The sequence below is a fragment of the Vicia villosa genome, unplaced genomic scaffold (assembly GCF_029867415.1).
Source record: "Vicia villosa cultivar HV-30 ecotype Madison, WI unplaced genomic scaffold, Vvil1.0 ctg.000282F_1_1, whole genome shotgun sequence".
NCBI classification, from domain to species: domain Eukaryota; kingdom Viridiplantae; phylum Streptophyta; class Magnoliopsida; order Fabales; family Fabaceae; genus Vicia; species Vicia villosa.
Window position 1 is genome coordinate 77,631 of NW_026705120.1, and position 22,336 is coordinate 99,966.

Here is a 22,336-nt window from a genome sequence, read left to right on the forward strand (position 1 = left end):
AAAGAAGGACCAAATAAGTCGTAGGTCCTAATGGAAGAAGGATAAATTCTATCGTAGGTCCTAATAAAGAAGGACCAGATCTATTATAAGTCCATGTAGAATAAAGACTTGCAAAGTACTTGCAAACACTCTAACATTCAAGTTAATGACAACCGTAAATCGGATGATTTTATGTTAGAATAATGTGTACTTCAATCTAAGGCTTTCGTTAGGATTTTGTTGCAAGGGATTTTGTTGCAGGGTCCTTGGATTTTCAAGAACCTAAAACACTGTGTTTGCTAAAGTTATCTTTGTAGAATAAACGTTAGGGGATCATATAGGTTATTGTAATATGACAATTAACAAGGTCTCAACCAATCTTTAATATATGTAATATAACCATCTCCAAGGCCACCAGGTATATTAGAACATGGGTGTCCCAGTTTTCCGCATATTGGCCATTGGTGTAATCTTGCTTGTATGTACCTTATAGGTTGCCTATTACCTAGACCATATACCTTATCGACTCCCTATCTATTGGGCTACTCATTTATTAGGTCATCCATCAAACTAGGACTCATGTGACACGTTTTGCCACATGTTGGGTCTTAGTCTAATCATGACAATATGAATCTTTTGAGTCTGTCGATCTTCTCAATTAGATGTATTTTATGTTAGAACAAGATTTGTTCTGATCAATTATCTTAGTTTTGATGATAACAATAATATGAATTTTGCTTAAGATAATATGGTACTCTAATCCAATGCAATTTCCTTTTCAGGAAATATATAAAGAGTACGCATAATTCAGCGCTCAGAAGCTTTGTCTCAAAGGGTTCAGCATGCAACATCAGAACATGGTCTGGCAAGACATCAGAAGATGGTCGAAGCAGAATCAGAACATGGGTCTATGGAAGCATTAGAAGAACAAGAGAACAGAAGCACTGAAGTTCTGATGGTATCACGCTCAGAAGCACTTCAAGGTCAGAAGATCAGAAGATGCTATGCACCAAGCTGTTTGACTCTGATGATATTCAAACGTTGTATTCACAAACATCAGATCAGAAGGAAGTACAAGTGGCAAGCTACGCTGACTGACAAAAGGAACGTTAAAAGCTATTAAAGGCTACGTCAGTAGACACAGCGTGAACAAGGCTCGAGGTAGTTGACAAAAGCGTATAACATTAAATGCGATGCTGTACGGAACACGCAAAGCATTAAATGCACTCAACGGTCATCTTCTCCAACGCCTATAAATATGAAGTTCTGATGAGAAGCAAGGTTAACGATTCTGCACCAAAACAACTCATATTAACTTGCTGAAACGCTGTTCAAATTCAAAGCTCAGAATCTTCATCTTCATCAAAGCTCACTACATTGCTGTTGTAATATATTAGTGAGATTAAGCTTAAACGTTAAGAGAAATATCACGGTTTGTGATTATAGCTTTTAAGAAGCAATTGTAATACTCTTAGAATTGATTACATTAAGTTGTAAGGAACTAGAGTGATCGTGTGGATCAGAATACTCTAGGAAGTCTTAGAGGTTATCTAAGCAGGTTGTAACTAGAGTGATCGTGTGGATCAGTATACTCTAGAAAAGTCTTAGAGGGTATCTAAGCAGTTGTTCCTGGAGTGATCAGTGTGTGATCAGAAGACTCTGGAAGACTTAGTTGCTGACTAAGTGGAGAACCATTGTAATCCGTGCGATTAGTGGATTAAATCCTCAGTTGAGGTAAATCATCTCTGCGGGGGTGGACTGGAGTAGTTTAGTTAACAACGAACCAGGATAAAAATAACTGTGCAATTTATTTTTATCTGTCAAGTTTTTAAAGCTACACTTATTCAAACCCCCCCTTTCTAAGTGTTTTTCTATCCTTCATTTTAGACCATATAGATCTTTAGTTTTGTTGTACTATGATTTATATGATTCGTTCTGCCACATGTTAGACCTTATCACGTGTAGGGTTGTTTTCGGTCTGGACCGGTCCGGGTATCCAAGGTCCCGAGAGTTGGACCGAACACTTAACCGAGTAAACCGGTACCGGACCAAAACAGTACTGGTTAATTTTTTGAACCGAAACCGATCTGGTACCTTCGGGTAAACCGATACCGAACTGGATACTTAAGGAATTGGTATTGAAAACCAAATCCGGACCGATAATTTCGGATCGGGTATCCAGACCACCCGAATTAGAGAGAAAAAAATGGAAATTTTAAGCAAAATTCACATTATCAACTCACATCATTTTCTCATTCCAATTTGAGTATTTGACATTTGACATTCACATTACATTTGATCAAAATTCACATAATATGATAAAAATTCACATAATAAGTCACATGTTCAAAATAGAAAGTTGATGCAAATAATTAAAACTTGTTCAAACATAAGTTATACAAATTTTGTTTTCAAAAAAACACAAAATATCATTACATTTGTTAATGCCTCAGAACAATCTCATCATTGGCATTGCAATTATATCTTCAAGTTGCTATTGTAGAAGAAGCGACAACCGGATCCTCACCAAAATGATATGTTAAAGGTTCATCTTGTGGTTCTTCAAGCTACAAAAGTAAAAGGATAACTTCATAAGGAAAAGAAATATAATTATTCAATTAAAATAGACCATCCATAAATATAATCAAAGGTTACTTATAATGCTAGCAGTGCAGCCCTTTTTAATTCCATACTTCTCCTTCACCCAATCACCCCCACAAAGAACCATTTCAATTGTCTTAGTTTTCATTGAAGATCGTTTTAGATCAATAACCCTTTTACCAGCACTCAAAGTTGCTTCAGAAGTAACTGTTGTAACTGAAACAGTTAGAATATCCTTTGCCAATTTACTAACAACAGGATACTTGGCTTCATTCCTCATCCACCATGTTAAAACATCAAACTTAGTTTTAGGGGGAACTTTCAAGGGAGGCTCCTTAAGATATAATTCAAGATCAGATTTTGAATTAGTGTCACCAACAACAGTTTCTAAAAACATTTCAAAACTCCTCCTTCCCAACCCAAAACTAGACCCAACCTCTGGAGTCTCAGATACAGGGACATTCTCACCATTGGTTCCATAAGTATCTTGATATAATTGGAAGAGAGATTTTAAGTTGGTTGCCAACTCTTGTTCATAGGCAGTGGCTTGAGTAGGATTTGAATACAAGAAGGGATATACTCGTTTGATGAAGATCATTTTATACCAATTCGAACAAGTAGAGTTGCCAACCAACTTAAATTCAGTTATACTTATTTGCATAATTTATTTTCAACATTGTTTGGCCTCAAAATTTGATTTCATCATAGGAAACAAAAGACACTATGAGGTAACAGAATTGGTCCTAGACACAACTAAAGTCACATCAGAAGGAGGTAACAGAATTGGCCTCAAATTTATCATAGGTACAATTGAGTCACAACTCACTAGGCAACACAATTAATCATAGGCACAATTGAGTCACAACTCACAATGTTAGATAATTGAATTGGCCTCAGATTCACAACAAGACAACAAAATTCATCATAGACCAATGTTGATTCACAATTCACAACATGGCAACAGAAATCATAGGCCTCAACATGTATTTCATAGGCAACAAAATTCATCATAGGCCAAGATTAAATCAAATAGAAGTACACAACAAGGCAACGTAAATCTTAGGCATCAACATGTATTTCATAGGCAACAAAATTCATCATAGGCCAAGATTAAATCAAACAAAACCGCAAGAAAATCAGAGACATAAAAGTGGCCTCAATATTCATCATAGGCCAGGATTAAATAAAATAGAAGTACACAACAAGGTAACAAAAGTCATCATATGAATAATTCATCAAACAGAACCACAAGCAGATCAGAGACATAGAAGTGGCCTGAAGATGTATAACTTAGGCAACATAATTTATCATAGGCCAAGGTTGAATCTCAAGGCAACATACAAAGCAGAATAGTAGCTACCTATTGTATAATACAATGGAAACATAATAAACTATCTATTTGTAAAATGTACATACCTTGGATCAAGAACGACATCAATAGAAATCAATGTATTAGACTCTGACCAATACTTGTCGTATTTCAACTTCATTTCATTAGCAAGCGCTTGCAGCTGAGGATTTTGAGATACTCGAAGGTTTGTCAAGTAGAACCTTCACCCTGTAAAGCTCAGCCAAAAACAAATTAGCAGTAGGGTAAGAGGTGCCACTAATAATTGATGTAACATCAGCAAAAACCTCCAAGAACTTGCAAATATCATGAGCGTCTTCCCAATCATTTGCATCAGGCAAATAGTTGAGAAATGCATCATTTTCTTCAGCATATCTAGGCCATAATTCTCTGTAGTGGTATGCAGTGGACAACATCAACCAAATTGAGTTCCACCTAGTCTTAGTATCCAACACTTGCATTCTACCTTCAAGTTGCAACTCATCAACAATTTTTTTGAAGGCTTTGCATCTAGTTTCAGAATTCAGCAAGTATTTGACCCCATTCCTAATCTTATTAACAGTCACCTTAATCATATCAAGACCATCCTGAACCAACAAATTTAGGATGTGTGCACAACATCTCACATGAAACAGTTTACCATCCAATGGTAGATTTCTCCTACCAGAATAATCTCTCTTCAACCTAACAATACAATTATCATTGGCACTAGCATTATCAACTGAAATTGAAATAACCTTATCCGTTATGCCCCAGTCATCCATGACCTTAATCAATTCCCTACACAAAACCTCACCTGAATGTGGTGGTGGCACATTCTTAAAAGATAAAACTCTTTTGTGAAGCTGCCATTTTGAATCAATGAAATGACCAGTCACAATCATATAACCCATCCTCTGCTCACCAGACCACCACAAGTCAGTTGTAAGACTGACCCTGTTAATAAAAAACATAGACTTTTTCATCTTAACTCTCTCAGCCTCATACAATGTCTCACAATCAAACTTAACCTGTTGTCTAGTAATCTTTTCATACCTTGGATAAATTTCTCTAAGAAACTCATTAAAGATAACACCTTTCATAACACAAAAAGGAAATTCATGACCTAGAATCATATGAGCTACAACCTCTCTAACCCTAACATGATTATATGTCCAAGTTGCCAAACTAGGAGTATTATCAACACCTACATTTAACCTAGATTGTGCAACATGTTTGTCAGTATTACCTTTCAGTCTTAACTTTATCTGAATGCAGTTTTCTAAATGTTTCTTACCATTACCAGTACTTTTCCATTTCACACCATAAGTGTAAAGCTTACCACACCACTTGCATTTCCACTTCTTGGTACCATCAGGCATTTCTATAAGAACCATTTTAGTATGAATAGCAGACTTCGTAGGACGAGGAGCTTTACCAAATGCATTTCTATGACTTTGAGAACTCTGACCTGGGTCAACTGGAGAGGTTGCACCATCAATAGCAGTAGTTGTATTTTGTGTGGTAGAAGTATTTTGAGTAGTAGTTGTATTTTGAGTAGTGTTGTCATTTGTAAGTGTAACTGGAAGGTCCAAATCAATCATCTCGCCAATCTCTAAATTTCCTCTGTTCGTTGTCTCCTCTTCCCAACTACCATCAAGCATCATGTTAATATCAATAAGATCATCAATTGCTGGAGTCAATGAAGAATCTTGAAAAAGCATGGCAAAAAGAAAAAATATCAATCAAACCATAATGTATGATGAAATATGAACAAAACTGAGTAACACAAATACAATTAGAACCTTAATTCAAAACCCTAAGGCCGAACCCTAATGTAGAACAAAACTCAACAGCAAAATCAAATACTCAAACAATTTATTCTCAAAACTCAAGCAATATAAAGAACAAATCAAATACTCAAACAATTTAGGTCAAAATTGTGTTCGAAATTGAAACAGAAAGTACCTCAATTCAAAACCCTGAAACCCTAATGAAAATAATACTCATCAACATAATCATCCTCTCAGACATTTTTTATCACAACTCAAGCAATATAAACAACAAATCAAATACTCAAACTGTTTCGGTCAAAATTTTGTAACATCATTGAAATAGGGTCAAGAACAATTCCGAAATCACAACATTTTATGTGAAAATTGATACCAGGTAAAGGAGTATTCAGTATATCAAACGTGTAAACATTGTAAACAATAGGCGAACAAAAATAAGAAATATAAGAGTTTGGAAACATTACACGATCGTAGTACTAGTAGTAGGCTTGAAGTCTTGAACAAATCACACTAACATAAATGATTCAAACACTCATGCAAGGAACCACTGTGGCTCGATCGGAATTTGGGAAGAAGAAGAAACCCTAGGAGACGGAATGAAAGAGTGAGAGACGAGAGAGAGGAAAAAAATGATGAATTAAAAAAACTAAATAATTTATATGCATGCTTACCGGGTATCCGTTGGATAAATGGTCCGGTTCTCTGTTCTGTATACGAATTAAAATTATATCCATTACCAGATCAACATTTGTTTCGGTCGGTCCAATTGTCCGATTCCATTGGACCAGTTCCTGGATGAATTTCGATTCTTCAGCTCCATTTACGACCCTAATCACGTGGCAAAACAATTATCTTTCATACATATTTTTCTGATAAAATAATAATAATAATAATAATAATAATAATAATAATAATAATAATAATAATAATAAAAGAGGAAGGTTCACAAATGGCGGGAAGGATCGGCCGAAGAAGATTTGGCGGGAAACAGAAAACCTACAAAGCTGCTCCACAGAACATAACCGCTACGAACTCCGATATCCATATCCACTTCCCACTCACAACTCACCGATTCCATAATGGTTGGCCCCCAATACGATTTACTGGCAAACCCCCTCGGTGTCGTCAGATCCACCTTCGACACCGCCATATCCTCCGGTTCCGATCCCACCTCCTTAAACGGCCGCGACTGGGGTGCCATCGATCTCTTCCGCCACTTTCTCTCCGACCAATCACAACTCTCTCAGGTAACACTCACTTTCTTCTCTTCCAGCATTAAACCCTAATTATTCCTTTTGACTAAACCCTATAATCTATTAGGTCCCGCTTCTCACCCCAGCTACAATCAAGTACGTTAAGCCCAATACTCTTGTTCGATTCCGTGGGATGATTCAGGACATGCTGGGAAATGAATTTTATGTTGGCACTTTCAAGGTAGCTTTTTTATTTTCATTTTTTTTATCTTTATTGTTTGAATTGCTTGCTTAATTGAGGATTGATTTTGGGTATATGAATTTATATTGAAGGATGGTTCCGTGTGGAGGACCAATAAGTTTACGGATTTTGCTCAATATCCTATTCCGACGGGTTCCTCGGTTGATACGCAGATCTGGGAGCGTAGATTACTTTGCTGTGTTCCGGTGAGCTTTTGATTGCTGTTGCTGAGTTTTAGGTTTTTTTCTTGTGTCGCTTTGGATTTTTCTAAGGTTTAACCTTTCTTTATGCATAGATTCCGGGACTGAGTCCGTGGGCAGAATCTACACCAGAAACAGTTGCTGACGTATTGATGGATTGTACATCAGATCAAAGAGAAAAACGAAGGAGAGGAGATGACGAGTCATCTGCCATGCATGTATATTCTTGCTAACCCTGACATTTGATTTTTTTGGATTAATTGGGAGTTTATTATTCAACTTTCTCACCGACTGTTCATTCACAGGTTGAGAATGATGAGGTCGGCGAGGTTTCTCCTAACTCTAAAAGAATGGTATGAATTTCTCTCATCCAATTCCAATTATGTGTTATGAATTCGATTGATAGGAAATTATCATCGAAGAACTGTCTTTCTGGATATATTGTTTAGAGTTCTTAGAAATTATGTTCATTTTTTTAATTTCTGTTTACAGAATTTTGATCCCATTAGACCCTCAAATATTCAATATTCTATTTAGCTTTCAAGTTATGATTTATGAAATCACAAGTAGTTTATTTAGACTTCTATTCAGTTTACATGTTCTGATTTATGGAATCATGAGTAGTTTATTGAGTACTCTATTCAGTTTGTAACTTGAGTGTTATGATTTATACTGAATAGCTGACTGATAATAGATCTAGTGGTGTTTTACCAGTATATGTTTTGAATGTGCTTGCTATTTGATTAATATTTTGTAACTACTTCAGTTTGATAATTGGTTCAACCTTCTACTTTTGTTTCTTAATGAATTGGTTTCTCTATTTCTTTTATAGAGAGAAGGGGAACGCCCTTCCCCTGCACCTCAATCTCAGGGTGCTGTACCCGAGGCTGCCGGCTCTTGTATGAGTTTAATGCCTTGTCTCAATGGCAACTCATCTAGTTGTATTGTGAAGGTAAGATTTATTGTCTTCAGGTTTTAGATTGTTATGATACAGATTAACTTTTTTTCACTTAATTTCATGGAATCATATCATATCTATTTCCTCATTTTCCTCTGATGCCATGCCAGATATATGATACACCAGAGTCCGAACTGAGACTGAATGACATTTTTGAATTTGTGGGTATCCTTACATCTGATCTAGAGCTTCAGGACGACTGTGAAGATAGGGATTTATTGAATGGACTTAGTGAAGATCCCTTGCATCATTTCCCACCTAACAAGGTATGTATAAATCATCACCCCAGAGGGCACTTGGTCAATGAGAATAGTAAGAGGCTTGCATGTGGCTGTTCCAATTGAATTTGCCATAAAAGAAGTTTAAATATGCAGTTGTATATAGTTCCCATGTTCTCTTAGCATCTGGTTTATAAATTTTAACATGCTTGTTTGCAATTTTCTCTTCTATGTCGCAGGTACCAAGGCTTCATTGTCTTATTCACAGGAAACTTTCAACTTTGGACTTCCTTCAGAATACACCTATTATAGAGGTACACACCCAAATGGATTTATTCACAATTAAATGCTTTATATTTTGCAATTAACATCTTGATTTGGGATAGTTCGTAACTTAAAAACACCTTGATAAAGATAATGTTCTTGAAATCACAGCTAAAACCTGACTTGGTCAAAGGTATCAGGGAGTCTTTGCTAAAATATCTCTCAGCTGTTCTAGGCAATGATGATGTTGCTGCTCATTTCATGTTGTTACATCTCCTATCCAAGGTATGCAGTTCTTACTAGATTATCCCCTTGTATCTTTTCAAGCATTGTAAATGATTTGAGTATTGTTTGTCTCACATGTTTCCCTTTTCTACACACGATAGTCATTTTATACATCTCTGTTCCTTTCCCCTCCACTCTTGATAGTGTTTGTATTAGGATTAATTTGCTTTTGACCAGGTGCAAGCCAGGGTAGATGCTATTGCTGTTGGAAAGTTTTCAGTAAATTTTACTTGTTTTAACAAAGAAAGTGCGTCTATATTTGGAAAGCAACTAAACCTTGCCGTCAAAAACCTTGTGCCTTTCACACATTGCATACCCCTTACAGTGGAATACTTGAACACTGCTTCTCTCGCTCCAAAAAAAAATTATGATAAAAATAGGTATGTGTTCATATTTGATAATCTTTCTGATCATGGACTTACTAGTATACAGATATATTTACAAGTTTTTGTGTCAATGCCCCAGATTAGAAACTGGAGTCTTGCAACTAGCTGAAGGTTCTCATTTGATTGTTGATGAGACAAAATTAGAAGCTGGAACTCTCAATTCTGTCGGTGTAGAGAATGCCAGTTTGTTGAAAAATTTAATGGAAAATCAAAAGGTAATCTTTTTGCATGGTCAAGCTTTCTATTATACGTTGAATTTTCATTCCTGAGACAAATTTCTCTGCACTCTGAATATTGTTTGTTAAACACTTTCCATTTTCTATTAATTACTTTTCAAAGGTGATGCTTACATACCCTCTGTATGCATTTCAGGTGGATTATGATTTCAAGTACTATAAAATGGAAATGGCGACTGATGTCCAACTGCTAGTTTTGTCTGAGGGGAAATCAAATATCTTGCCAGCTGATGTTATTGTACCTATCAGGCCTTCAGCAACCAATTGCTCCGAAGCTGTTTCAGCAGAAACTTTGGAAGCTTGGAGGTGGTATTTAGGTACTGTTAGACAATTGCCACACTGCATGGAATCAGGAATGGAGAAGGTATGTGTGATGCTTATAACAATTTTTATAAACAAAGATTCTTTAGGATAGAAATAAATCAGTTGAAGATTTTGCGTTAGCTATCAGCCCTACTCTTAGAATACAAAAACTTAGGAAGTCACATTACAGAAAAATACTAATGAACTGACATCTCAAACTTGAACAGAAGTGGCATTTTAAATTTGATTTTTACATTATCCACTGCAATTTATAAGTATATTGGCTGAAAACATGGACATGAGTTGCAATTACTAGTATTCAGTTATTTACAACCGATTCCAGGGCACTCTAGTTCCATCATTACTATTTGGAAACTCAATTTTTCTAATAGTCATTTCAAGCTACCTTAATCTTTATGATGAGAATGTATAATACTAAGCCTTTTCCCTGATATGGGTGTTTCCAGATGGTAGAAAGTGATTTAGTCGATGCCATACAAGCAGATAGGAGCTTGAGTATACAAGATTTTAGCAGGTAGATTGAGTGACATGTATCATGTATGTATTGTAGTATTTTGCTTGTAGCATATCTTTACCTATTTTTATCTTTACAGATGGTTAACAATGGGCCGCCTCATGTCCTTGAGCTATGGTGAGACCAGCATGTCGCTTGAACATTGGCAAATGGCCAGGGAATTGGAGAGACTCCGCAGAGAGAGGCTAAAATGAAATACTGATTGGTTGGGTGTACACAAAGTTCTCAATACAAGGTTACTATTGACGCCTAAATTTCTGTTGTAAAATCATGGAAATGAATGTCAGACCTATTACGCAGCACTATGAAGTTATGAATGAGAATTAGAAAGAATCAAATAGTTCGTTCCATAAGTTCTGCGTTCGTTAAAAGCAATATGATGCCATTTCAGTTTCAGATAGTCATTAAAAACGAATTTCTGGTTCAGTTGCTATTTAGGTCTAGTGACAGCCATTTCCTACATGTCATCATGGGCAAATATACTCAGTTTCCTCGTGAAGCTTTCTCGATTATATTCTATTAAAGTTGTTTTTTTGGTAACAAAAGATAAAAGATACTACTATGAAAGTGGTGTAATGAGGACAATGGAGTAGTAATTTCATAAAATACTAGTAAAGATGAAAGGGAGAAAACTTGCATGTTTATTACAAGTTTGAGTCTAATTAGAACCAGAGTTTCCAAAAAACTATAAATTAGTGAGAAAAATGATTTTAATTTTGGCTAAATAAATTAATATTTATATGCCCAAAACGTGTTCTAATTCTCGCAATTCTTGACTAAGAAAAATCATACATTGCCAGCTTGATCCTCCTCTAGTCTTAGTATTATAGTAAGACAAAACTACAAGAGATGAAACCACCAAATTAAATCACCAAAACACTTTTTGGTGAACAATTTGAAAGCTATCGGAGTCTTATGAACAATTTGAAAATATTAGAACATTTTAATTAAATTATCCGGTGAACAAATTAAGTTATTTGGTGAAGAAAATTTATCATCTTATCCAAGAATACTTTTTTTATTCTCTTTTATAAGTAATTTTTTATTTTTTAAATTTATTAAATAATTTATAAGTAGTCTAAATATATCATTTATTAAATGAAATAAAAAAATTAAATTTGGTTATTAAAAAGAATAGAGGGAGTATTTGAATTAAAATTATCTGGTAAACTAATATAGGGGTACAAAAATTTTTAAGTAAAAGAATTTCATAATAAAAAGAAAAGAACATAAATGAAATATTTTGATAAATATTGGATATAGAGATAATGCTAGGGGTAAAGTTACCTACCTGCAACTCATTTTATTGAAAAATTCGAATGGAACTCATTTTTGAATTTTTTGAATAAATATCTTCGTTGAGATTTGTTTAGGATCGGAATCAAAATTATGTGTGAATTCAAGTGGTGAACTTCTCAGCAATTGAATACGGGGTGAACATGTAAATGTAAGGCTAACACTTCAACTGTTAAGAGAAAAAACTAATTCACGTGCATGTAACCGGTTGACATAATAGTGCAACCGATTTCACCTTTTTTTAAATTGTCAAACAGAAATTTACAATAGCTAAGTGCAACCGGTGTCAACCGTTACACTTAAAACAATTTAGTTAAAATTTGACATAATAGTGCAACCGATTACATAAGAGTTTTAGTTTTAATTATTTAATAAATTGTACCCCATCTTGTATTTTATATAAATATCATTTTGGGTAGTTCATTAATGATTAATGCTATTAAAATTCCAACGTATGGTATTAAGAGCCAAGTTCAATCCATCTAGGTGCAAACACGACTTCTGTCTCCAATGAAAGAATTCCTACAAATCTACCTATCCTTGATGCGAATGACAAATAGTACAAGCAAATAAAGGTGTTGTTTGGTTACCAAGACATTCTTAATGTGGTCAAGAATGGTGTGAATCCTCTTGTTGAAGATGCTACTAAAGAAAAAGAAAATAAGAAAGATTTCAAAGCGCTATTTTTTAATTCATCAATGCGTTGATATGGATAATTTTGAGAAAATTGATGATTACGAATCATCGAAGCAAGCGTGAGAAATCTTAGATAAGATGTATGCAGGAGATGACAAGACGAAGGTTGTGAGGTTACAAACTCACAAAAGGCAACTCGAGTTGATTCAAATGAGGAGAATGAAACAATTTGCGAATTCACAATGAGAATTACAAGATTGATAAATCAAGTGAAGACTTGTGGAGAAACGATCACATAGCAGTATGTTGTTGCAATAATCTTGCATTCTTTAACGCCAAGATTTGACAATATAGTGGTTGCAATTGACAAGATTTGACTATGTATATTGTAAAAAATTATCAATATTTATGAATAAAAAAAATCCAAAAGAAAAATGGTGGAAAGATATCAATTATTGTTAAAATTAGAAACAGTCCAACCATGTAAATTATGCGAGAGTGTTAGTATTCATATTTTACATTAAAATGTTTCAAAAAATCTGTTTTATAAAATAACTAAAACTTTTATATTTTTAAATACTAAATGATAATTTTAAAAATTGTGAAAATTTTCAGTTGAATATTATCCAATTTTATTAGACGCCTTAAATATTTTTAAAATTCTAATTGAATATTAGAAGTTTACGTTCTTAAATTTTTTTGATTGAAATCCTACATGATTTTTATAAAAGAAAATAAAACGTGTATTTAATTAATTTTACAGGATCAATAAAGACATGTATTAAAATAACATGTTTATTTTTAAAATACTTATATAATATGTTGAGATGATAGTTTTCTATCATTTCAATTTATTAGACTTTTTTTTTAATAAAAAAATCATTTTTTTAATTTCAATTCAATACACCTTCTAAATTTTTTTATTAACAAGTTGTCAAACTTAATTAGTTTATTAATGGGATTATGTATTTGGGCTTGTTTTATTCTTCTCATCTTTTACTGTTGGCCCTTATCATAGTGTGATGTGAATGGACCCAACATCTAGTATTTGTAAAGAACTAAAGGATCATTATAGTCAAAAGAACCTATATTGTATAAAGAATTTCTGAACCCATTTTATGAGATATTCCAAAAATGCTTTGGAAACTAGAAATGCATTTTTGGAATGCATTTTTTTATTAGGTTTTAGTCTGTTTCGGAGATGCATTTTCAATTCCATTCCGTAAGTGTATTTCTAATTTATTTCAGCGTGTAAACGTCAAATAAGTCTTAAAAATCCATATAAATGTGAGGTGTTTTTGGAGATGTATTTACCGTTTCTATCCGTAGTTGTATTTCCGATTAATTCAAAGTTCTTATGTAAAGTTTTGTTCACAAAAAGTTAAACTTTCAAGGTTTTAGTGCGTCTCGGAGATGCACTTTCAATTTTAAAAAGCATTTTTTAAAATTCACGTGCTGCTTAAGAAGAATATCAATTTTTACAAATTATAATAAAGTCTTATTATTAATCTATGCGAGCCTTGAATTTATTCTATTATACCCCCTAATAAAAATATAATAAAAAAAGAAGACCTAACTTATTTTTTTGTCACAAGCTTAACAAACACATGACAAGTAAATTGAGTAAGAACTTAATCAAGCAACCGAAAAGCTTTGAAACAGAATAGAAACTAAAATTCATCATCAAATTAATATGAGAAATTTCCCAAATTGGTTTGAAGCCATAGTTGGGATCAAATATACAAGGCGATTAAAATCACCATCACCTTCAATTACTTAATGAAACAAAAAGCAACTATATATTATATATTAGGCCTAGCTAGCGGGTGCCATATATGCCACCACAGCATTACTGACCAAATTTTTTGGCCTTAACTCCTCCTAATCTACCTTCTTTTCCCTCACACTTTCCATCTAAAACAAAGGAAACAATGCAATGCAATATATTACACACACAAACTGAACTTATGTTTCTAGAATTGTGCCCCTGTGAATGTCTGTCCAAATTGCCAATTACTAGGCACAACGTTGTTGCTAGTGACAACCCTGCCATCACTTGTAGTGACTTGGAATGAAAGGCTTTGACCGTTAAGGTAGTTGTTGCTTTGCCAGTTTTGCCCCCAGTTTCTTGACATGGTTTGCCATCCGGTTTTTGATCCTTTGATGGATACAGAATGAACATCTCCAGCTCCTCCCACATTTGTTACCAAAACTAAGTTGAAGTATGAGTGTCCGTTGATTGTGAACCTTATTCCTCCTTTCTTCACACAGGGGACTCTGTTTTAAGACCACAAAAAAAGTCATGTTAGTACATGCTAAAAATTATGTACCACTGACACTTTAAATTGAAGATACATGCTAAAAATTATGTACCACTGACACTTTAAATTGAAGATGTATCTGGTGTCTAATACAAGCTGTTACATTCAATTACTTCTAATTTTTAAAATTATTATCATTGTCTACGTGTCCGTGTGTCTGTCCAGTATCAGTGTGTTATGTTTGATATTCATGTCTATGTTAGTGATTTAGTATTTTACTATTAAAATTACAAGGAAACATGGTTGACTTTATTTTCTTGGGTCTATCTATGTACCTTCTGAAGGAAATAGGAACAATTCCAGCTTTATATTGAGCAATTTGCAAGAAAGCAGGCTCAGCAAGATCAAAGTGCTGAAGAGGAGGGTTACACCATCCACCATTAGAGTTAGACTCTGCAAAGTTTGGTGGGCAAAAGTTTGTGGCAGTGACCAATATGCTTCCAGGAAGACACCATTTAGGGTCACTCGCACATTTCATCTCATAGCAAGACCCACAACTCAATCCATTGTTGAAAAGAGCAGTACTTAGTGCAGCAGTGTTGGTTCCATAGCCTTGACTATACAAATTTCCATAACCACAAGCCCCTCCTGCAATTTTCAAATTTTCATTAAAAAAACTCAACGTAAAATAAAATAATATTTAAAACGAATCGAAACGACAAGAACTGAACTACACGCTGAGCCAACGTAGCAACTAGTATAAGATAGTTAAACTTACCCATTGTGCCAGAAGCATCTCCACCACCATAAAATGTGGCATGAGCACTTTCCCATCCACCTCCATAGTCAGCAAAAGTGCCTTCAAGGCATAAGGTAAGAAGAAAGAAAGGAATAAAAATGAATGAGGTAGCTAGAAAAGCCATTGTGAGTACACTACTACTTCTTAGTACTTTAGAGATAGGGGAAAGAGCTTTTAGTATTTGGTGGTGCTTAATGCATTATCTAAGGTTTGGTTTGGTTTATATAGGAAATTTAAGCATAGGTTGGGGAGAGTAAAGAGTGAGATATGGCCATATGGGGTCTTGTGTTAGAATTTCTTAGGGTCTAAAGAGAGAGAGAGAAAACAACAAAAAGTTATACATATGTGCACATGGAAATGTTTCGGTTACACTACCAACTGCTTAATCTACGGGCCCACTTGGCACATGCAATTCTCAACTGTTTGCATCTTTTTTTATTTTATGTTAGTTAATTTTTTTCAAGTGGTTGTTACGTATGAAAATGTGTATTTCTTCTTAATTAGGTTCCCTGAAATTACGGCTTACATAAAATAAATGGACACTAATTTTGGGTTATCTAACCGGCCCTCTACGCATATACGTCCAACTTGGTGTGCACCAAACAAAGAAGACTTAATGGCATTTATTTCTTGCAAATTGTGTAGATGCAAGAAGAAATTACAAAAGGTAGATTTGTGAATTTCTTCATCTAGAATCGGGCACCACAATAATTTTTTTTTTGTTGGTTAGTATTCTTAGGTAATAAAAGAATAAAATATAATAAAGTTGGTATATATTATGAATTGAAAAATAATGATAAGATGTTTAGTAGTAATATGTTCTACGTGGATATCACATTTAAATGTAATATTTTTAAATGTAATTATAAGGGTAAAATCATCATATTAATCTATCCTGTTTTATTAGAAAAAACTTTGAAGATAATATAAATAATATTTCTTCTTTCATCTCATTTTATAAGAAAAATCATGATTAAGATTTATATTAGATTTCTAAAAACAATTTGTATTCCACTAGTGTGAGAGATTTAAAAATATTTAAATATCAAAAGTAAAATAATCAAGTTGTGATTCGGATGAGCTTGACAACTCAAAATAGTATTCAGATAGTAATTGTTCAAATCATATAATCGAAGATAAAAACATTTTCTCTTCTTTTACTTCTAAGAAAGATGACTTTGCTTCTTATGATAACAAAAAATATAAAATTATTTGTTCTAACATTATTGATAAGAATTCTAATCCTACCTATGAGTTGTTTTGACAGTTCAAAGTTTATAACATAATTTATTTTGTATTAAGTAAATTATGTGACAGTGTAATAGAGTATGATTTGATTCTTCTATATGCAAGGTCATTAAAACTTGAGAACTAATTTATTTTTCTTTTTTTAAAATATTTTTGAAAATATAAAAGGACCATGACTTAGAAGAATTTGTACATGTTATCCTTGATGAAACTAACCATATTTTTGTAATAGAGGTAGAAATTTCTGTTTATGCATGTATTCTAAAAAACTTAGAAGATAAAGACAAAAATAAAGAACAATCCTACAAAATGGAAAACCTCGAAAAATTATCCTCTTGATAAGTAACAAATATCTCAAAAAGAGAAGCTATCCTTAAACAAATCTACAAAGATGAAGAAGCTAGCTAAAACTTCTGCTCAATAAACTGGTCCCAAAGTTGGATGGTGTTAACTGTGGGGAGAAATATGGTCTTATGTCCTCTTTAAATGCATCTCTATAAGCTTATTTTTTGTTCTGTTTTTATCGTTTAACTCATCTCTTTTATATATGAATAGTATATATCTATTAGTCTTGTTGCCTTCTCATGTGATTATATGTTTTCTTCCTTTCGGATAATGTTAAAGGGGGATAAGTATACCCCTAAAGAGTAGTAAAGTATACTCTCTTTATCTGTGAGGGGAAGTTAACAACTCCAACATTTTCATCTTAATTTTTCTGGTTTACCATCCCCTTAAGAGGTGCATTGTCATCATAAAAAAAATGGGAGAATGTGGTTCTATGTGCGGTGTACATAATGATGTTACCAGTTGTGATTTTGATGAAGAGAAAAGAACAAAGCTAAAATAGTTATGAGCATCATCAATGTAGAAGTTATTAAACAATTAATATAAGAAGATTTCAGTGTTGAGAGCGAAAATAGTTAAAAACAAAGATCAACATAGAATAGAACTGAAGTTGAGAAAGCTCGTGTGATTCTGCGTTATAATTTTTATTTATTTTGGATCAATAATGTGTAATTAATCAAGAGTAGCTCTCAATATACTAAAGCAATACATACGCTAATCGATTAGAACTTATATCAAATATATTATGGAGTAAACTCGTCACCTAATTAATTAGGAACTCTTTTATTCTATTAGAAAGCAAATTTGGCTAAATTATTTCCTTATTTGCTAGGTCTAATTGATTACCACCGACACAAACTTATGGATTAAAGAGCGACCATAGCCCATAAATTATTTTCTTTTTTAGACAACTTTTTCTCCTATATAAAGGAGTCTTATGCACTATTCCAAAGCACAAGAATATAATTTTATATTCTTATTCCTCCCCCACTCTCTTCATATAAATTGTTTTTATAATTTGTAATTATCTTAGTGTTGAGAAAGCGAAAAACTTAAAATAAAGTTGTGTAATTCTATTGTTTAATCAGATTGTACTGTAATTGTAATTCAAGAGCTTAAACTAAGTGGAAATTAAAGTCAAACTCTTAGTGAAAATCTCATGAAACTCTTGGGTAACTAGATTAAAGCATGGGGTTTAAGACCGAATAATATAAATCTCGGTGCGATCTCTCTAACTCTTCTCTTTGCTATTTGTACAATTTATCTTTAATGCTTAATTTTTTTATTTCATCTTACTTCTTAAAACTAACCAACCTTAAAATCACTTCTCGAAAACAGTTTCTAACATTCCTTCATTATTTACTGTGTTTCTCGAGTCTATTTTATCTCTAAAACTGAACTGTTTCACGTGTCAACTATGTTTCCTTCCCTCTATTTATAATTCACCTCTTTAGTCATCTTTTTCATTCACCCTTGTTCAAACTGTTCATTTCATTCCTTCGGCTCCCCTCTCCCTTTTTTAAAGAGCAATGTTTTTTCAAAAACTATATAATACAATCCAACTTTCTCTAGTGTTTGAACTCACTTGGTTGACACATTAGTATTATATATTAAACATGTTTATAAATGATATATTTCGTCTAAGTTCAAGAACACACCTCACATAGTATAGAAGAAACTCATAATTATTAAACATCTTTAAACGAATATAATTGATACACAACAAATTACAAATTTTATCATTTTTTAGACGAACGACCTCACATTCTTTCAGCTTCATGGTCTCGATGTATTCATTTCTCTAACACATATGATAAGAGCAGATAAAGTCTCCAATTCAATTCTTTTCAGTTTTTCAACTAGTCAGCTCCAATGCACCCTCACATTTGTAACCCTCATTTGAAGCAATCACAATCTGAACGATACTCTCACTGCTACCTTTGTAAACACTCCTTCTTAAAGTGGCAGGTCTTGTGATAATTGATACACATATACTTTGACTAGTTAACACCCGTTAACTTGAACTTTGACCTCTATTACTCCCTTTTATGATATTATTGTTGAAGTATGGCTTAAAACCTTTGTTGATGAAGATAAATAAAACATGTTTCGAGATTGGCAAAAAAATTAAAAAGCCGAAAAAATAATCTGGTCCAAGCGATTTACAAGTATCGTATTCGGTCGGTTCAGATCATTGATTCATTCATTAATGTTAGAATATTTTATATTAATTTGGAGATCATATAGATTAATATAAAAAGATGTTATAAGCTATTTATAATATTCTAAAGAATATTATAAGATATAAGATACATATTTATAATAGTCTAAGAGATATTATAAGATATTTATAATATTTGAGAGATATTATAGGATTATAATAATATCTTTTATTCTAACAATTATGGAGATATGTTTTTGGATTTGTTGGATTTTGGCTATTATAAATATGTATCTCTTCTATTATTATAGTGTGACAATCTTAGAGCTTACAACAACGAAGGAGAGCAAGGGTTTAAAGGTATAACATAGAGTTTTAGCTATTTTCAAGGGAAACCTTAGAAAGATAAGAGATTTTTTGGAAACCTTTGGAGTTATGTTAGGGAATTGGGGAATTGGGAAACACTTGTTTACATCTTGGATTTTGGTTATTAAAATATTAAAGGTTGAAAAGGTTGGAAAACACTTGGATAGAAAATAAGGTTAATTTTTGGGTGTCGTCAGGGCCGATCTTGGAAATATGGAGACAAATGTTATTTTCTTGTAACTCATATGTAATCTATTGTAACAACTTTATAAGTATAGTGAATTGGAGAGTTGGTCTCTTCCCTAGAGTAGATCATTTGATCAATCTGGGTAAACAAACCTTCGTCTTTTTCTTGCCTTATTCTATTATATTATTGATGTAGACCATTTATTTTGGTTGATACTATTCTTTGTCTCACAAATTAATATTACATTTTGTAGTAATTCACAACAAGATTCACAACAATTTTTTACTCTCATTTCTCTCCCTTAAAATATTGAACACTTCACTACAATCATCCGCCTTCAATTTTTCAATTTGTTTCACTCATTGATTCTAATAATTGGTTGAACATACTCTAAAATATTAGTGCATTCTCCACTATAAGTAAAAGTATATTTAAAATATAAAAAAGAAAAAACATAAGTAATAAATTCAACAAGAATAAAACTCGTTCTCTTCATCATGCTTCACCTTAATAACTTGTCACTTATCAATGACATTTTTAAAATCTGATAGTAATTTTCTACAATAGACTTTGACTCACCGTCTTAAATAACTATAGTTGTTTAGAAAAGAATAGAATACTTAATTTTAAATTTCAAATGATTCATAATATTTTAATTTTATTTAGACATTTAGTAAATGGTGATTTAGGATCACCTCTTGCCTAAAAAAAAATCTAGTGAAATCGTAGCCCATTTTCATTTATCATCTTCACATTAAATGAGCCAATCTAAGTTGTAGTAGCTTTATTTTGTGACTGCTACAATCCATAGTCTAGTCCCTTTCTGTACACAATCTCATATACACAGAACCTTTTCTGTGTTCTACTTGGTTCTTCTTCTTATGTATGAAAAAGACGAAACAGTTACAATATTAAATTTATATGCAGAAGATTATTTAATACTCGAAAGAATCAGAAAGCACATAGTCGAATTTATTATAAAACCAATATTGATTTAAAGTCTACTATGATCATTGATCAGCACCAAAACTTAAAAAAAGAGAGAAATACAAATTCTCCTTTGTCTCTTTGTTTTGCTTGCATAACTTTTTTTTAATCATGGCATATAATTAAATTAGTATTAGTTAATTAGTCAGTTCAGTTGATTAGTACTTTGAAAGAATCCTATATTTTATTTTTGTCGGTTACTATGATAAACTTATTCTAATAAGCAGATTATATTAGTGTGTGAATGTCTCTATAATCCAAAAATATTATCTATGATTATTTGTACGGTGAAATTAGTAAGTTTTGTTGCGTCACTCTTCATATAACATAGAAAACCTTGGCAATTATATTAAGCTTTAATTTCGAGTAAATATACCTTTTTTTTTACCTATTTAAAAAGGAAAATTTTGCATAAAATTTTGTGGCTAAGTGGTAAATACTCCTCATTTTAAATATTTCTTCTTTGGGTGTTTATCTCGTCTCCCACATTTTGAAAGCTTTAACTTTCCTCCGTTTATCTCGTATAGGAGACAAATTGTTTGGTAGTTCATATACGGTCAACTCTTTGGAATTCTATAGGGTCCCTAGCACTTCTTATTGTATTGGTGTTTCCTTGTTTACAACACTCATCAGCCCTTTAATCACCACTGAACAAAAAAAATTCAGTTTTTTTAACAACACAATCAAACTCCTTTTCACTCTGCATCATCACCAAGAAATTAGACTTATTTCCTCTTGGATTCTTATGAAAGTACAAAACAAGAGCTGTGACAATTTTATATGTGCCCTATGTAAACATCATCACGTTATTTCGTCCTTGATAAGTGATATCATTATCAAACTGCCAATGTCTACCCAGTAAAATAAGACAAACATCCATATTAAAAACATCACAATGTACCTCTTCTTTATAATAGTTTTCGATGGAGATATGAACTTTCTAGGCTAGTGACACTCGAAATAGGGAGCCCTCTCTTACCCAACCGATGGTGTATGCCTTCTCACAGGGTTCTGTGGATAACTTCAAATAATCTACCAATTTCCGTGACCCCAAATTCTCCATGCTGCCACTATCCACAATCAGATTACACACCTTGTTCTTGATAGAACAACGTGTTTTAAACAAATTCATGCATCGCCCTCCATCTTTGGATGCTAATAAAACTCTCTGCAACATAAATTTTACCAGCTCGTAATTTTCTTCCTATATAAACTCAACTACCTCATATTCATCATTCTCAACTGCATGTCTTTCTCTTTCCTCTTCCTCTTCCCTTTCTTCCACAACAACAACGACTTTTCTAGTTGGACAAACATTTGATCTGTGACTTCTTCCATTACAACGAGAACACATGTCTCCAATGGGTTTAAAATATGGATTATTTTGCCACTGGATTGGTGGTTTACCTTGATGCACACCGCTAGGGCTGTTAGTTCCCTTATTCCCAAGGTTGTAATCCCTGGTTGTTGCACTATTTTCTTTGTTGCCTACTGATTCAAAGTTATTCTGGGGCGAATACCTAAAAGATGA

The 22,336-nt window shown here is 33.1% G+C and overlaps 3 protein-coding genes across 3 annotated transcripts; 1 reads left to right on the top strand and 2 right to left on the bottom strand.

The window, feature by feature from the left end:
• Window positions 1-4,074: 4,074 nt before the first annotated feature.
• On the bottom strand, window positions 4,075-5,631 carry LOC131626296 (zinc finger BED domain-containing protein RICESLEEPER 2-like). Its single transcript, XM_058897126.1, has one exon. It carries the CDS (start codon window positions 5,629-5,631, stop codon window positions 4,075-4,077), a length of 1,557 nt encoding a protein of 518 aa, XP_058753109.1.
• Window positions 5,632-6,670: 1,039 nt separating this feature from the next.
• Window positions 6,671-11,156, top strand: LOC131626285 (mini-chromosome maintenance complex-binding protein-like). Its single transcript, XM_058897118.1, has 14 exons — window positions 6,671-6,947; window positions 7,021-7,134; window positions 7,227-7,340; window positions 7,430-7,552; window positions 7,640-7,687; window positions 8,167-8,286; window positions 8,403-8,558; window positions 8,750-8,824; window positions 8,946-9,059; window positions 9,237-9,439; window positions 9,525-9,660; window positions 9,818-10,045; window positions 10,452-10,519; window positions 10,599-11,156. Exons 1-14 carry the CDS (start codon window positions 6,780-6,782, stop codon window positions 10,711-10,713), a joined length of 1,782 nt encoding a protein of 593 aa, XP_058753101.1. The 5' UTR covers window positions 6,671-6,779; the 3' UTR covers window positions 10,714-11,156.
• Window positions 11,157-14,117: 2,961 nt separating this feature from the next.
• Window positions 14,118-15,729, bottom strand: LOC131626311 (expansin-A10-like). Its single transcript, XM_058897145.1, has 3 exons — window positions 15,491-15,729; window positions 15,048-15,360; window positions 14,118-14,728 (listed from the first exon to the last, which is right to left on the bottom strand). Exons 1-3 carry the CDS (start codon window positions 15,633-15,635, stop codon window positions 14,425-14,427), a joined length of 762 nt encoding a protein of 253 aa, XP_058753128.1. The 5' UTR covers window positions 15,636-15,729; the 3' UTR covers window positions 14,118-14,424.
• Window positions 15,730-22,336: the final 6,607 nt, after the last annotated feature.

What these genes read in the sequence shown, in the direction of transcription:
- LOC131626311 (XM_058897145.1), bottom strand. Translation starts at nt 15,635, where the DNA reads ATGGCTTTTCTAGCTACCTCATTCATTTTTATTCCTTTCTTTCTTCTT. An exon ending in AGATGCTTCTGGCACAATGG is followed by an intron (nt 15,361 to 15,490) that starts GTAAGTTTAACT and finishes TGAAAATTGCAG; the next exon opens with GAGGGGCTTGTGGTTATGGA. An exon ending in GTTCCTATTTCCTTCAGAAG is followed by an intron (nt 14,729 to 15,047) that starts GTACATAGATAG and finishes GTCTTAAAACAG; the next exon opens with AGTCCCCTGTGTGAAGAAAG.
- LOC131626296 (XM_058897126.1), bottom strand. Translation starts at nt 5,631, where the DNA reads ATGCTTTTTCAAGATTCTTCATTGACTCCAGCAATTGATGATCTTATT.
- LOC131626285 (XM_058897118.1), top strand. Translation starts at nt 6,780, where the DNA reads ATGGTTGGCCCCCAATACGATTTACTGGCAAACCCCCTCGGTGTCGTC. An exon ending in CTCCTAACTCTAAAAGAATG is followed by an intron (nt 7,688 to 8,166) that starts GTATGAATTTCT and finishes TTTCTTTTATAG; the next exon opens with AGAGAAGGGGAACGCCCTTC. An exon ending in CATCTAGTTGTATTGTGAAG is followed by an intron (nt 8,287 to 8,402) that starts GTAAGATTTATT and finishes ATGCCATGCCAG; the next exon opens with ATATATGATACACCAGAGTC.